At 46.2% G+C, this 15,563-nt stretch overlaps 3 protein-coding genes across 3 annotated transcripts in view; 1 reads left to right on the top strand and 2 right to left on the bottom strand.

Annotated features, from left to right (window-relative positions):
• The first annotated feature begins 1,680 nt into the window (after positions 1 to 1,680).
• Positions 1,681 to 4,119, top strand: ccn1 (cellular communication network factor 1). Its single transcript, XM_037249961.1, is given in 7 exon segments — positions 1,681 to 1,898; positions 1,996 to 2,216; positions 2,382 to 2,729; positions 2,827 to 3,032; positions 3,111 to 3,171; positions 3,174 to 3,248; positions 3,251 to 4,119. Coding segments are annotated over 6 exon segments (1,029 nt in total). The 5' UTR covers positions 1,681 to 1,898; positions 1,996 to 2,038; the 3' UTR covers positions 3,412 to 4,119.
• Positions 4,120 to 6,415: 2,296 nt separating this feature from the next.
• On the bottom strand, positions 6,416 to 13,482 carry znhit6 (zinc finger HIT-type containing 6). Its single transcript, XM_037249960.1, has 10 exons — positions 13,288 to 13,482; positions 12,971 to 13,036; positions 11,614 to 11,720; positions 11,424 to 11,515; positions 10,953 to 11,056; positions 9,799 to 9,867; positions 9,623 to 9,703; positions 9,471 to 9,551; positions 8,598 to 8,722; positions 6,416 to 6,850 (listed from the first exon to the last, which is right to left on the bottom strand). Exons 1-10 carry the CDS (start codon positions 13,401 to 13,403, stop codon positions 6,501 to 6,503), a joined length of 1,191 nt encoding a protein of 396 aa, XP_037105855.1. The 5' UTR covers positions 13,404 to 13,482; the 3' UTR covers positions 6,416 to 6,500.
• Positions 13,483 to 14,747: 1,265 nt separating this feature from the next.
• LOC119121807 (collagen alpha-1(XXIV) chain) overlaps positions 14,748 to 15,563 on the bottom strand; it is a 36,087-nt gene continuing 35,271 nt past the window's right edge. The window contains exons 60-61 of the mRNA XM_037249744.1: positions 15,255 to 15,497; positions 14,748 to 15,167 (exon numbers count right to left, since the gene is read on the bottom strand). Coding sequence (XP_037105639.1) covers positions 15,021 to 15,167; positions 15,255 to 15,497 — 390 coding nt within the window. The 3' untranslated portion in view covers positions 14,748 to 15,020. The remainder of the gene's footprint in view (positions 15,168 to 15,254; positions 15,498 to 15,563) is intronic.

Raw genomic sequence — 15,563 nt, 5'->3', positions numbered from 1 at the left:
CAAGTGCTTGAAACATTCCAGGAGCCCCACATTCCTTATCCCCCCACCCCCCACCCCACTCAAGCCAAACTCACCAAGCAAAGCCCGTCCTGACACAAACACCTGCAACACACACACACACTTAAACTCTTTTTTCGTTTTTTTCTTTTTCTCCCATCATTGAAAGATGCGGCACAAGCACCTGGATTTTTTTTTTCTTCACACTGAGGAATGAAGGAAAAGCCTCATACTGTTCTGGCATTACATGAATTTGTGGAAATCAGCTGTGGCACAAAAATAATGCAGGTTATTTGTGTCACAGAATAGGAAATGTTTCTGGTCTTCATCACTTGACCTGGACTCGATTTAGAGCTCAGATATTCCATCATTACGCAATTGCCCATCCCCAAGAACAAGCACATGCTAAGTCAGACTGTGTGTGAACAGAGAATGCTATTATACAGCCCAGGGATAGTCATTTGTGTCGAACTCTGCACAAGGAACCCACGAGCATGTGCAAACATTGACACCTCCCTCCCAGCCGGTCCGGATCGTCTCCTCACACACGCACGCACCCGCGCGCGCATCTCCAGTCCAAGTACTTGCGGCACCACACCGTTTGCCAATCTGTTTGTCACAATAAAAGAAAAAGGATGCCAAATGACGTCGTAAACAATGATCATCCTCCTAAATGTCCCCATCTAGTGTCCGGAAGACAGACGTGCGCCTACAACGACAGAAGTCCAGTCAGCATTTGGAAAATGATCGCACTCAGCACCATACAGCAATTCGTGTTTTTCCGCGTTTCTATCCAATTTAATGATGCTTATGAAATGAGTTGGAATCCAAATCCAATTGTTGCGGAAAATCGGAGGAGCGCTAAAGGGACTTTTTCTCTCCCTCTCTCTCTCTCTCTCCCTCCGAAATGTGACAGACAGATGGCGTGAAAAGTTCTAAAGTTGCCCCGAGCAATGAATGCTCGGCAATTTCCCTGCACAAAGAGCATATTTAAGCAGCCTTTAAGCGGCCAGGAATGCACCGTGGGCTCTGCCTGCCTGCCTGCCAAAGAAGGGGAGAAGATGTTCATAATGTAGGCAAGTGCCATACCAAATATGGTAAGAGAGTTACGTCTGCGTTGTGTTGGATGCGGCGGGCGGGCGCTGCATCTGGAAGCGCTTAACTCGGCTGAAGAAAGGCACCGGAGAGACACAAATAGATTGTGATGCTGCTTTTGTCAACCCTTTCCACAGGAACGGAAACGTTGAGCAAACAATAGTGCTTGTCCAAATGACGTCAGGACAATGGCATTGACAGTGTTGATAGGAGATAGGAGAGAGCAAAACTCAAACATTTTCGCGGTACACTTCCATACACGGGATGAAAAAGGAACTTTCACCAAAGGACCCAACTCTAACGTCTGGCAAGCAGCTAAAGGTTGCTTTGGATCAAAACAATATGGAAAAGGAGTTTGATCAAGAAGAAGGGAAAATATGAGAGGGAAAAGCTCGTTCTTATGGGCAAGACTGGGGGGGGGGGGATCCATTTGAGAGTGAGAGAAAGAGAAAAAAAGCCCACGGTTTAGACAGGGCGGAGCTTGGGTCTTGGATGGAAAAAGGCCGAGAAACATTCCTGGCATACTTTGGGAACAGTTCAGCAGGCAGCCCGGGGACTACGTCAGCTTCCCATAGAGTATATAAGCCGGGAGGGAGGGCGCCCTGAGCCCAGCAGACTACACTGAGAGCTTGACTAAGACCAGCTCGGACCTCCAGAGAGAAGCCAACACAACAAAGACAGCAAGAGGGAATACTTCACGTCCGACGCCACACGTTTTGGTCAAAGGATTCCGTTTGCTCGAACTTTTCCAAGGATGACGATGATTGATTTTTCTAGCCGTTACCATTCTGGGGAGCATCGACTCGGTGAGTTCGTCGTGTTCGTTTCACCTCATTTCATTTCGAGTGAGCGCCGTTTTTCAAGGGGAGATGGTAAGTCATGGTCTTCTTTTGCTATGTCCAGGTGTTCTCCTCTTGCTCATCCGTGTGCGAGTGTCCCACTGGAGATGCCCAAGTGCGCACCGGGTGTCAGCGTGATCCTGGACGGTTGCGCTTGCTGCAAAGTTTGCGCCAGGCAGCTGAATGAGGATTGCAGCCTCACCGAGCCCTGCGACCACACCAAGGGGCTGGAGTGTAACTTTGGGGCCACCTTTGCCGCCGCTACCACTCGTGGCATCTGCCGAGGTATGGAGCAAACCCGGGGGGGGGGGGGGTTGATGCCTGCCCGCCGCCTGCCCGCCGCCTGCCCGCCGCCTGCCCGCCGCCGGCAATCCGCTCGGAGCACCGCGGCAACCTCAAAGCGCAAGCGAGGCAAGAGTGACATTCCTCTTTTTCTTGTCTCCCTTGCAGCCAAGTTAGAGGGCAGACCTTGCGAGTACAACAGCAGGATCTACCAAAACGGAGAGAGCTTCCAGCCCAACTGTAAACACCAGTGCACATGCATCGACGGTGCCGTGGGCTGCGTCCCGCTGTGCCCTCAAGAGCTCTCTTTGCCCAATCTGGGCTGTGCCAACCCAAGGCTGGTCAAGGTAGCGGGCCAGTGCTGCGAAGAGTGGCTGTGCGACGACGGCAAGGACGCAGCAGACATTTTGGAGAAGATCTTTGGCAAAGACAAGACGGCCGATGAACTGGAAAGAGACCTCACCAAGAGAAACGAGCTGATTGCAATCGTCAAGGGGGGACTCAAGTCGCTAGCTGGTAAGAAAAGGAGCTCTCGACGGAACGTTCTCAAAAGGTCCGAGTCGAGTCGAGGTTGCTGCTAACGTCTGTGACGTTTGTTGTCCTTCCGAAACAGCCTACAGGCCACAAGCGGACATTCAGATGTTTGACAGGCAGAAGTGCATCATCCAAACCACACCCTGGTCCCAGTGCTCAAAGAGCTGCGGAACAGGCATCTCCACCAGAGTCACCAACAACAACAACGACGAGTGCAAGCTGGTCAAGGAGACTCGAATCTGTGAAGTGCGACCGTGCACCCAGTCACCTTACTCTAGTCTCAAGGTAAGCTGCGGCCACCCTCCCACCGCAGACCACCTCAGCACCTCCCGGCTAACGCCCTGCTGTGTTCATCGTTTGCAGAAGGAAAGAAATGCAGCAGAACCACAAAAGTCCAGCCAGCCAGTCAAGTTCACCTACGCCGGCGCTCCAGCTTGAAGAAGTACCGACCCAAGTACTGCGGAGCGTGCGTGGACGGTCGCTGCTGCAGCCCTCACGACACCAGCCCATCCGGGTCAAGTTCCGCTGCGAGGACGGCGAGACCTTCAACAAGAACATCATGATGATCGAGTCCTGCAAGTGCACCTACGACTGCCCGCGTGCAAACGAAGCCTCCTACCCTTTCTACCGCCTCTCCAATGATATCCACAAGTTCAAAGACTGATTGGTGAAGACTTTGCTCGCTCAAGCCCCAAGTCCAGATGAATGCAGGCAGGGCAGGGCAGGGCAGGGCAGGGCAGGGCAGGGCAGGGCAGGGCAGGGCAGGGCAGGGGTGGCACCAATCTACTAGCTTCTTGTTGTAACTAAATTCCCAAGGAATTGTGGACTTACATGAGGAGGGAGGGAGGGAGGGAGGACTTTTGGAAGTGCACTGTTTGCTGTGACGACATCAGCACTCTAACAATCGCTTCATATTAAGGGAGCATCCATGCTGGCTTCGTTATGGAGCAAAATGTAATTAACATTTGTACATTCATGTTATTTGCTGATATCATTTCACTGTGTGTATATTTTGATCTGTAACATCTGACATGGCCAAGACTGTAGACCGGTGCGGTGCGCGCGGGTGCATACGTATGCAAACATCCATTTGCGTACCGTCCCACAGCGTAACCTCTCACCTTATGGAGTGTGCGGTCAGTCGGTCGCATGACTTCCTGGCGTGGGCATTATCGTTCATGTTTTGTGGCAGCTAGTGAATGAAAAGAGACAAAACGAAACATGTCAAAGGATGGATGGATGGATGGATGAATGGTTTTAATATTATTATTTATGGCTACTTTATTTGGATATTAAGTCATACTGGAATAAATTGTAAAAATGATTTAATTTTATATGCTACAAATAAAATGGATTTATTTATGAAATATGACACAGTGTCATTTTGCTGCGTTCGGAGCACAACACACAGTATTTTCCAATGAAACGGCTGCTGTTAGATCAATTTGCAGATCCCACAAATTCTCAGACACTGAGTAGGGCCCGTCGTGTCTTATATAACAACACCTTAGAGGCTCACTCGCATGCTGACTTTCTATTGCTTTGGAATGCTATTCTGAAGCAAGTTCTCTATTTCATCTGGGCAACACTGCGAGAAGGCCTTAGGTCCAAAGTTGTCATAAATAGAGTCGTATAGAAGAGCCCAGTCTTAAAGGCTGCTCTCAATACAATTGATGTCATTATAGAATGACATCGCTTGAATTCATTGGCTATGTCCCTTCTTGCCAAGTATAGTGCAAGGGCTCCCCTAGTTGCGGTCAAAACGTTTCGGAGCTACCGTAAGAGCATGTTGCCACTGTGGCATCATCATCATCATCATCATCATCATCAGCAGCAGCAGCAGCAGCAGCAGCAGCCCTTCCATTCTTTAATATCAGTTTGGTACTTTGATGGCCCTCATTACGTAAGGAAGGGGCGGGCAACAACAACCAAAAAGTCATTGCTGCTGTTTTGGCCTGGCTGGCACCTGGTGCTAGATAGCTGCAGTGGGCCAGTGAGAGCGATGGCTTCGGCTTTTCTTTTTTGATCCAGGTATTGGCTCAGGAATGCAGTAGTGGCTCAGACATCCTGATGGGCTTCAGATGTTGGAAAGTAACGCACAGCAGCAGCAGCGGCGGCAGCATGTTCACTTTTGCCAGGATGGGCTAAAAATATACAAACACCCGGTCCCTTGGAGCGTTAGACTCATCTAATTGCAAAGTCTAAACGCGTACTCTTGGATGTGATTGGGGGAACTTCTCAATGGGGCGGAGCGTGATAGATAGATAGATAGATAGATAGATAGATAGATAGATAGATAGATAGATAGATAGATAGATAGATAGATAGATAGATAGATAGATAGATAGATAGATAGATAGATAGATAGATAGATAGATAGATAGATAGATAGATAGATAGATAGATAGATAGATAGTGTCTCGGAGGGAGCCGCACACTGCACAGGCAGGCAGGATGTGCCCACTTCAAAGACTTGAAAGTTGACTTAATCACAGAGATGTGTGCCTCCCCCTGCAGCTGCAGCGCTCATTTCATTTCCACTCAAAACAGAGTCAGGATCTTGTCCTTCATGCTGCTTCCCCAAAGCACATTTTCATCAGAGCCCTTTGCAAAGTGCCATGCAATCAAATCGTCTTGTTAACACAATACACCTCGCTCGGTTATGTACTCTTTTCAATGTTATATCATCCATAACATTCCTTAAGCTAGAAGGGCAGCAGGGAGGGCAGACCTTTTTAACATTCAAACAACCTCGGCTGCTCAACCACGCAAAACGTTTCATTTTGCTCATCCGCACAGAAAAAGAAAAAAATCCCTGAACTTTTCACAGGCAGGCAGACGGACGGACGAAATCACCCCATCATTCACCTCCTGAGTTCAAAATGTTGACATGACAAATGCATTCAAAGTTCATGGGGCATTATGTAATGTGAGGTTAAAGCAGGATGAAGAATTCAATGACATTACAGCATGCAACTTGGCATGATCACATAACTTGGGCGGGCCGGGCCGGGCCGGGCGATCGCTATTCACTTTGAAGGAACTTCAGGGCAGCAAAGGAGCATTTCTTTGGAGTGCAAGTCACAATCAAAGCCCCACCTGCTGGTTGGAAAGGGAAACGTGCATTATGTCAACTTGGGAGACAAGACAATCGAAAATATGCAATCCATCATCAGTTGTTGTGGAGCTGCCATTGGAACCCCACTGGCATTTGCTTTTCGGCTTTTGCCGCTCGCTCGCTCACGTGGAGATTGCACAATGGGGATTCTTCAAATAGGGATCAAGCAAGCAGACTCCAAATTGAAAGGCAACTTTCAATGTTGTGCGGACGGCCCTAATTCTTTCACAAGTAGCAGTGGGAGGTGAAACTCAGATGGGAGATCATTGCGTGGGACTGGAAAATGCGCCATCGCAGGCTTTCAACAGCAACCAATTCAGTCAAAAGACGTTCGCTTTGGCTGTAAAACACATCCAGCTGAATCATTTGCATTCATGGGGCTGCAGTCACACTCAACTGACATTAGCGTGGAGAAAGAGTGCAAAGGTACTTTTGCGGCCGTTCAAACGTACTCGTAGCTAAATGCAACAAACGTAGCATCCATATTAAAACAAATGTCAACATTCAAGGTAAATGTGCAAATAAACCACTGAGATGCTACTTTGTTTACCGTGACAATTGTTTATTCCTTTTAGTATAAAAAAAAGACACACACATTTGCACAGCCTTATACTTCCTAGCCTTAAAAGTGATTTTCAAAGTGAAGTGTCGTCAGTCTCTGTACTGGCCCTGGCAGTCCCACTCTTGTCAACAGTTGCTGCATCTTCCTTCATACAATGATGTCTGTCTTTGCTTTCGGCCTCCTCATCACAGGTCTTAATAATCATTGCGGCAATATTTTCCTCCGCCTCCCCTTCATCCTCACTATCGGCAATCTCTCCTTCTTCTAATTCTTCGTCCCTCCATTCTCTTTTGAGTCTTTTCTCTTGTGGCGACAGCGATTCTGGGCTGGGCTGTGTTGCTGTGAGAGTGGCCAGAGGGCAATGCGGGGATGGGGAACATCGGCCGAGGTCCTCGCTTGCGTGCTCAGCGTTGCCCGGCGCAGCTGAAACAATTTGGATCGAGATCAAAATCAAAGACTTTGGCTGAAATAGAACATTAGCTGCATTTCTGTTTAGTGCGATGATTTCGCTCCGATGTGAACATTGCAAATGAGAGCTAGGGACGATGACGCTAAGCTCAGAATAGGGCGACATGCCATGCTACCAGTTATGTCATGAAACAGTGTGGACATGTGACAAAGGAAGACTGGGATGTCCAATAAAACAGCTTTGTTTCAACATTTAGCGGAAGCAAATGATTCACATACCTACATTTGATTTGACATTCCATTCAAAATAAGATATCTTTAGCACCCTTACGAAGGAAGCATACAAGGTGGCTTAGAGCAAATTTGGCAAACATTCGGGACTAATCTGGGCATTCGCCTCGCCTGTTGACATAAGTAATTCTATTGCATTGATATCTCGGCCTTAGACAAAATCACTCAGCATTTAAGCTTGGCAACTGAAAGGACTTACCTTCGTTTGACTTTGTGTCATCGAGTGATAAAAGATCCGTTGCGAGACAAAAACTAAATTGTGTTGGGGCCTGTAAATGTTTTCAAATGTTTTGACTGTCAATAAGTTGACCATCAAGTACTAGCAAGTGGCTGGAATAAAACACAGCCAAACCAAAAGACTTGACATCAAGGTTACAGTCTGCCTTTCACTTGAAGTCAGCACCCCGCAACACAAATTGGAAATGTTTGAAGAAATACATACTATATGTACTTTATTGTTGGGGTGCTGAGATGGCCACTGGCTTGTGCATACAATCCAGGAACTTCATGCCCCTACGACTGAACCCCGGCCGCAGAAGCGCAAGAAAATGGATGGATGGATGGATGGATGGATGGAAGAATGGAAAGCTTATTTGGCACATCGCCATTAGAATTTCTTTTGAGAACGACATCTTTTCCCAGAAACTATTCCAAGAAATGACAATGTCATTGATATTGGAGCATAATTCAAATGGGCTACATCCTTTCTAAGAGCAATTGAATATCCGTCCGTCCATGATCTCAAAGCGCTTATGGTGGCCAAGGTGGCGGGTGCGCTGGCACGTATCCCAGCTAAGTCCTCAGGGCACGCGCTTGTTAGAATAGGCCTCTTTGGAGCCTCCAAAGCTTAACCTTGCTGCATGTCATGCTATCTGATAGCTTGTTATCACTTTGCGTCAAGCTTCCCGGGCCGTGTGGCGTGCGTGCGTGCATTATCGGGATCTTTCTTTGACAGACATGACATCAAAAGAGTGAGACGGACGGCGAGGCCTTATCATAGGAAAACATACCAGAATAAACAAATGGGTCATTCATCCGGAATGGGCCTGACAGAGTAATGACATGAGAAAAGCCAAGTGTGCACCAAAGCCTCACCAAAGTGTCGGAATCATGAGAGGACCCGGAAGACTCCACCACAGGGAGCGTGCGTGCGTGCGTGCGTACGTACAGGTGGCTCCTACGATGTCATTTCTCATCACATGAGGTCATTTGGGAACACTAAGCCCTATTTGATCCTCTCTTTGGCTGTCGAGCTTCATGTGTGATGATGTAGTGCAGACCACCCTATTGCATTTTGTCAGGGGCTGTTTACAGTCCCCGTTGGAGAAACAGAGACCATGATATGATCCCGTTGGAATCTCATCTCCACCTAGCAAGTAGACGTGTCGACAGAAAAACCTAACGACGCTCATGCATTCAAAGTTTTGGACGATGGGAATGATGAAATATTTGTCATGCAGTTGTCATTTACCTGGTTCTTCCACCGCAAAGTCCTTCCAATGATCGCTCAGTACCACGTGGAGTAAAGGATACTCGATGAGTATTTTGTAGCGCAGGTTGTCTCGAAGGCTCTTGTGTAAATCCAGTTGATGGTACCTATTCCGGAGAAAATGCGCATGATGAACACAGGCAGGTTCATTGCCAACCACTGTTCTTGTGTTCAATTCTGGCGCAGTGACTATTTTGTTGCACTGGAACAGAAGTGGGCTTCGGCAAAAATCAAAGCCATGTGGAAAAGCCGCCGTACCCTTGAAGGATTTGCTCGTTAGGGACGACATGACTCGAGTTTTGCCTCAGTCGTCCTGTCAAGTATTAGGGATGGTCATCGATCACCAAATTGTCCAAATGGCTTTGCTTTGACGCGCTTCAAAAACCCTTTGCTGGGCTGCCATGACCAAAAGACTGTAGTGCACCGCAACTGGCAAAAGTTGGAGAGCTAGCTATTGTTTATTTTGCTAAAAGCACAAGGACTGCAAAGTGCCTCCTGAGTCAACAAGTCAATCAAAGCACACTTCCAGAATGGGACTTTGCCCTGCAATGTAGACAGCTGGGCGGTAGCCAAAGTCGTGAGCCAGAGCCAGAGCCAGAGCCAGAGCCAGAGCCAGAGCCAGAGCCAGAGCCAGAGCCAGAGCCAGAGCCAGAGCCAGAGCCAGAGCAGTCGAGACGAGACCTAGTCGTTGGACTGGCCTCTACACACAGTCGGGCTCCTCTCCAGAGGGGTTGATTTCTATTCCACTTTGGAATTGCCCGAATTGAGTGAACTGCTCACAGCTCCATCATGTTCCAATTGGAAATAAGTGGTGCTTTTCTCCAATCACTCATCTTCCTATCCACTGTCGCTCACCTGATTGAGTTTGCTTTGCGTCCTTCTTCCTTCATGAAAACGCCGACATCCTCTATTGGGGTACATACATAGCTCTTCAACCTGAAATAGATTTGTTTTTGGATATTAGCACAGTGTCAACGCTAAGCTGCATCACAATAAAAAAGGCTTACTTCTGGCGTATTATAGGGTCTGACTCTGTCGGGTGGATATAAGGCATCAAGATCTGTTCCAGACTTAGCGTGTCACGCACCCTGAAATGAAATTTCATTTCTTAAGACAACGGTCCATCAAGAAATGAATTGACATTGTAAATGAAGGTCACAGTCCAATTTGCCTTGAGGCTTACCTTTCCTGGCTGAATTCTGTCCCACTCTGAGGGAACACAATCTTCAGGTGCCACAGAAACATTTTTTCCCTAAATGGAACAAATTCAAATCATCTTTAGTCCGTCCGCTATGTTAAAATACTGGCCTGAATGAGACGTATAGAGAATATTGGTCGAATCTTTCGGACCAATAACACGGCAAAAAATGTGAATTTGCTGCACGTAGCTCTATAGACTTTTATTTCGACACGTTTTGGTCTAGTCGGGGCAAATGAAATGGCAGCTCACGCTTAGGCATGAATAAACGAGTCTGGGGGGGGGGGGGAGATTCCCTCCACAACGGTGGGAGAGGAATTTAGGAGCTTGTTGGCATAGTTACTGCGTCAGTGTGTATTTGCATATACTTGTGGAAGCCTTGATGCGTTTCTACATGCAAGAAATGTGGGTGGGGCACCAGGTGTGATAGCATTGTTACAGCAAATGGAAACTATGCAACTCTGGGAAAAACGGGGGCTTTAGTCATTTCAGGCTAGCCTGTGAAATATTCCTGGATCACCATGAATGAATTACCTGCCATGGATAGAATTTAAGTAGATTTCAAAGATAAATATGGAGTGTGCTGTTGATCAGGATGCACTGGCAATTATTTATGTAGGCAAAAAAAAACCAACAACAACAACAACCCTGAAAGCTCCTGTGTGTTCGATTATGAGTTGTTCATTGAAACAATGACAATGTGTTAAATGTTGTGCTGATGTCACTCTTTTCAAGTGAACTGGATCGCTAACTCTGCTGCTTATTTGATATAATAGGTGAAATGATTTGTAAGTCATACGTAGCCTTGCCGGAAGGCTCTTTGGCCGTTTCCGGTATGCGTCAAGACTGCCTTTAATCAACTGGTACGGCTGCTTCCAGGCTTCATGGCTGAGTCACACTCATAAACAAATGACTGACTGATACTTTTGCTCTCACCCCATGCACAGAGCACTTGATCAAAAGCCCTTTGTGCACAACTGACAAACAGGTGTAACATTCTTCTCACTGACATTTGTGATTTCCCAATCAAGATTTTCTTCCCATAGGATTTGGACTTTTTTCCCCCCCAAAAGTCGCGCACTTGTGTGTCATATTCTCCAGTATGAAAGAATGGCGTCCTTATCGGATCACACTCTTACCTTGAATTGAAGATGCTGGGAGTTTTCCTACTCTTGGTGAAGGTTCTGGGGAGGGTTCTCAAAGTGATGTTCATCTTCCGGGCATTTACTAATAGATTTTTGACCTGAACAACAAAGGAAATGAATGCACGCAATGACAGATGTACAAAGATATCACAGCAGGCAATTGTGTCAAAAGCACTGAGCTAGAATAGAAGATGGTAAGAAAAGGACACTTTTGGGACATTTTTGTTGGCTGACATTTTCAGTTGAGTGGAAAAGACGGTGAGGCTGGAGGCAGGGATGGGAGGGAGGAGGGAGGGAGCCAGCCTTCTGGGACAAATGTGTCCAAATACCAAACATCTGTTCTGCATCACTAAACCTGACTGTGTTCAGTGTTAATCCCGGCTTTCACCCATATTTACCTTTGAGCATCTAAAATACACGGACATGACTTGCAATGCAACTCAATAGAACAGCAAATGGGCTTACTCTGTTGGGAGTGTAACGGACATGGGCACGAATGAGATTGTCTCTCTGGGCGCCACCAGCAAATCTTCCTGTATCCTCAAGAAACCGGTAATCTAGGGACGAGAACAGACAAGGACCACTTCTTACACCCAAAACAGGTTACGGTCCAAAAAAGCATCTTGTATGAATGTTGGAATGAGGCCATGCTTACCACTGAGTAGAGTCATTTCATCAAATTGAGAGAGTTTCAGGAAGGCGCTTTTGTTTCGAACACCGCTGCATGGAGATTCTTCCTTGTGTTTCTTCACACAGAGCAAACTTCAAGACAGAGAGAAGGAAGGAAGGAAGGAAGGAAGGAAGCAAACAAAATCTCAGGTGAAACGGTTCAACCAGGTTGAAAACCCCCAAAGACAGTTGGCAGATGTTTTTGACGCCGCGCCGTTGTGTCGCTTTGGAATAGATGACATTGCTTACGCAACAAAAATGAGGATTGTTCAAATGTAAAGGAATTTGGTAACCAAAAAAAAAAACAGATTTAAAAAAAAAAAAAAAAAATCTTGCAGCGTTTCACAGATGAGAGACAGGTATTTGGCTACAGATAGAATAGCAGTGAATTAAAAAAAACAACTAAGCAATAGGAATGCTGACGGATGCCTTCAACTCGAGGCCTTTATGAAAGACGCTTACGGACAACCTCTGGTGCCCAACAATTTCAGGCATGACTTTCAATATGCCAGCAGATTCTTAAGGATTAGGCGATAAAATGTTTCAACATCTACACGAACGAGTCAAGGAATAGAGCAAAGATTGCTGCCACTAGCAGAAGCATGTTATTGGAGGCCTCCAACCAAAACAAATAGAAGCAACAAATACATGGCTCTCTGCCAGTCAAAAATATTCTGCTGAAATAAGATTGAAAGATGGTGCGTATTACACAATCAAGCTATGTCCCTTGACTTGGCTTTCTTGCTTGAAAGCTGCACTTTTTGGGGACAAAATGACAAAGAGTAACACACAAGTGACATCGAATCCATATCCAGATGAACTGCTGCATATTTGCAAATTTGATGGGACTCGAGCCGCCATTATTCACTGGAAAAACTCATCTACCAACAGCTTCATACTCCAGGCTGTTCGGGTCCTGAACTCTCTCCCCCCTCGGCTGCGTAGCGTCATGTACTTTTGCGCTCTATTCTGACACACTTGCTCCATTTTTGATGCTCCTCTTATTTATGTTATTTGTTTATTTATGATTTATTCATCACTCTTATTTATGCCTTCTTGTTTTGACTTTTTGTGTTGTTTACTTGTATGTACGTATATTGTGTACTATGTCTTGTCACCGTGCGATAGTGGGAACGTCATTTCGATCTCTTTGTGTTTCTTGACATGTGAAGAAGTTGACAATAAAGCAGACTTTGACTTTTTTGTCTTCAACCAACTCTGTTCGCCCATTGACTTTGCATTAATACATAGTCCAGAAAGTGGTGCATTTAAAGACTACTATTCTTCATACCATGTCTTTGAAAGGCCATCATGACCGTTTGCTTGGTCGTCGGTGTTCTTACCTGCATGAACGTGTGAGACAGGCAGGGCACTTGTACTTGGCCTCCCCAAAACCACACACACCACAACTGCGAAAAGAAAAGATGAATTCAATCATTGCTGCACGAGGGGGCAAAACACGAGGAAGGAAGGAAGGAAGGAAGGAAGGAAGGAAGAAGCAGCAAACGTGCAAACGACACCGATTTCACAACGTTAAACTTGTTCATTTACGAAGCCATACCTTGATCTCGATACGATGTTATTCGCATTTGGTCCTTGCTTTTAAAAGCATGACAGCAGCATGAGAACACACAAGTTGGTTTGCATTGCACACACTTACTTCGACAGGGAAATCTTTCTTTTTGTCCCCCTCGCCTCCTCGTCAGGACTTTTACTGCCCGTTGGCGTCTCCACAACTGACATCATGCGTATTGATGGAGTAAGCCTACTATACATTACGAGTAAGTCACGTTGGCAAATAATGTCAACAAAACTCTTCCGCCTGCGACCATGCAAGTGTGCGGCTACTTGTAGACTAGATCCGGTTTATACACGCTCTTTAGCGCCTCCCAGTGTCAAGGCGTGTGTATGGCGTCCCGAGAGTCATCAAACCAGCGTTGTTTATTTACGTATCATAAAATGCGGAAATGTTTGCCTTCCAGTGTAATGTTTGTACAGAAAATATAAAGGAATATCGCAAAATTAAAATGAAAAAATCTGGATGGACAGGCAGACAGACAGGCAGACAGACAGGCAGGCAGGCAGGCAGGCAGGCAGACAGGTCGGCAGACAGACAGACAGACAGACAGGCGGTTTGTGTTCTGTCCTGAATCATCTTTCACTGGAAAGCTGCACACATCAGAACATGGCTCATGTACAGTATAGGATCATTCCGTTAAAGACACCAAAATGTTGGATAAAATGTCCATTTATTTGTAACACCATATTTATTATTTACACATATGCACCCAACTTTTTTTCATTTCATCCACACAATTCAGATCATTGTACTTTGCTATAAATTAAGAATATGGTGGGGGTGATTATTTTTTTCTAATTCTGGCCCACTGTAGCTGCCAGTCCACTTAATAAACTGAACAGTGTTATAAACATACAGTCGCAGGTGAAGGAAACCACCACGAAAACATAAATACTTCTATAAGTGTGGACGAACCAATAGTTCTCTGAGAGTATAATTTACTGTTGAACAGTAATGTGAAAGAGGGTATAAATAAACATACAGTATGATTGCAAAATATACACAGGAAATGCAATAAACCTACTGATGACTCATTCTTTGTTGCAGCACCAATGATAGGATTCCCCTGAAGAACCTGCCACATGTTAGCAAAGCTACAATATTATGTAGCGCGCTAAATAACGGTTCATAAATTAAAAGCGACCGACTCGACATAATACGTACACCTGGATGTAACCGGTACATACAAAAAGGCAACAAAGCTTAATCTAAGCGCAAGCATTCTAAAAAGCAAGGTAGAGGTAGAGCACCATCTGTCAAGATGAGCAGGTCCGACCGACGCTAAAATACCATGAGAACAATGTCCACATAGCCTTTGAAGGGAAATCCTTTCATAACGTCCGCATGCTATTGCACTCATACATTTGGAGTTCTAAGAGTGCTCCACTTCAGAGGCCTGACGCACTTCTTGGATGAGCCCCCGCATAGGATGGTCTGGGCGTGCGTGTCTACTAAGGCCAGGGGAGGTGTCTGTGGGCGTTCGATGAAATAGGGCAGCCCCATCCATCCATCCATCCATCCATCCATCCATCCATCCATCCTGGGATCTGGGGCCAGCCAATATGTACAGTACAGCCAACCTGAGCACCGACCGATTGATTAAACGAGCAAACGTGATCTGAATTGCTTTATCCTCACGAGGGTATCTTCCATAAATACAGCTAATCCGATTGGTTGACATGGCTGCTCCGTACAAATGATCTGGAAAATCTCTCATTGGTCAGATATTGGCAATCTCCAGAAAAGATTGCCCTTTAAACTTCTCTTTTTTTTGCTCATCAAATCAATGAGTATGATGGGAATTGGGCAGAGGGTCAAAGAAAGCAGACGGGGCCAACTTCAATATGTCGCTTAACATTGCCACGTGGTGTGGGACTTTCCTCGAGCTCTACAATCGGTAGTTGGTGGCTCTCCTGAGTATAGAAGAAGAAATGGGACTCATGCCAGCTGCCATCTTGGATCTGAAAAACAATGGATGACGGAGGAAAGAATGAATGGAGGGAGGGAGGGAGGGAGTCATACGACAGGACAGAGACAGAGATTCCTACCTTGCACTCATCTTTGCCACAAACGGTTTCAAGTAGTGTGTCGCTCTCAAATATTTGCTTGTTCCAGCCTCGGAAGCGAAGACGACCGCTCTCTTTTTGCTTCGGGGGGGCGGGAGAGCCGAAGCCTGCGTCTGCGCTGTTGTTGAGTGAGGCGGTCAGGCAATGCAGTACCATGCTCTGGCTGGCCTCGCTACTCAGTAAATGGAGAAACTTCATTTGGACATTTCCTACACCAAACGCCATCTGCAGGCACAAACACAGATGCCATCAATCGACATTCGGGGCTAATTGAGACCAATTCTCAAATGT

The sequence above is a fragment of the Syngnathus acus genome, chromosome 4, assembly GCF_901709675.1.
Source record: "Syngnathus acus chromosome 4, fSynAcu1.2, whole genome shotgun sequence".
Classification (NCBI taxonomy): domain Eukaryota; kingdom Metazoa; phylum Chordata; class Actinopteri; order Syngnathiformes; family Syngnathidae; genus Syngnathus; species Syngnathus acus.
Note: the sequence above shows the minus strand (reverse complement) of the source record. Positions and strands in the feature narration are given on the sequence as shown.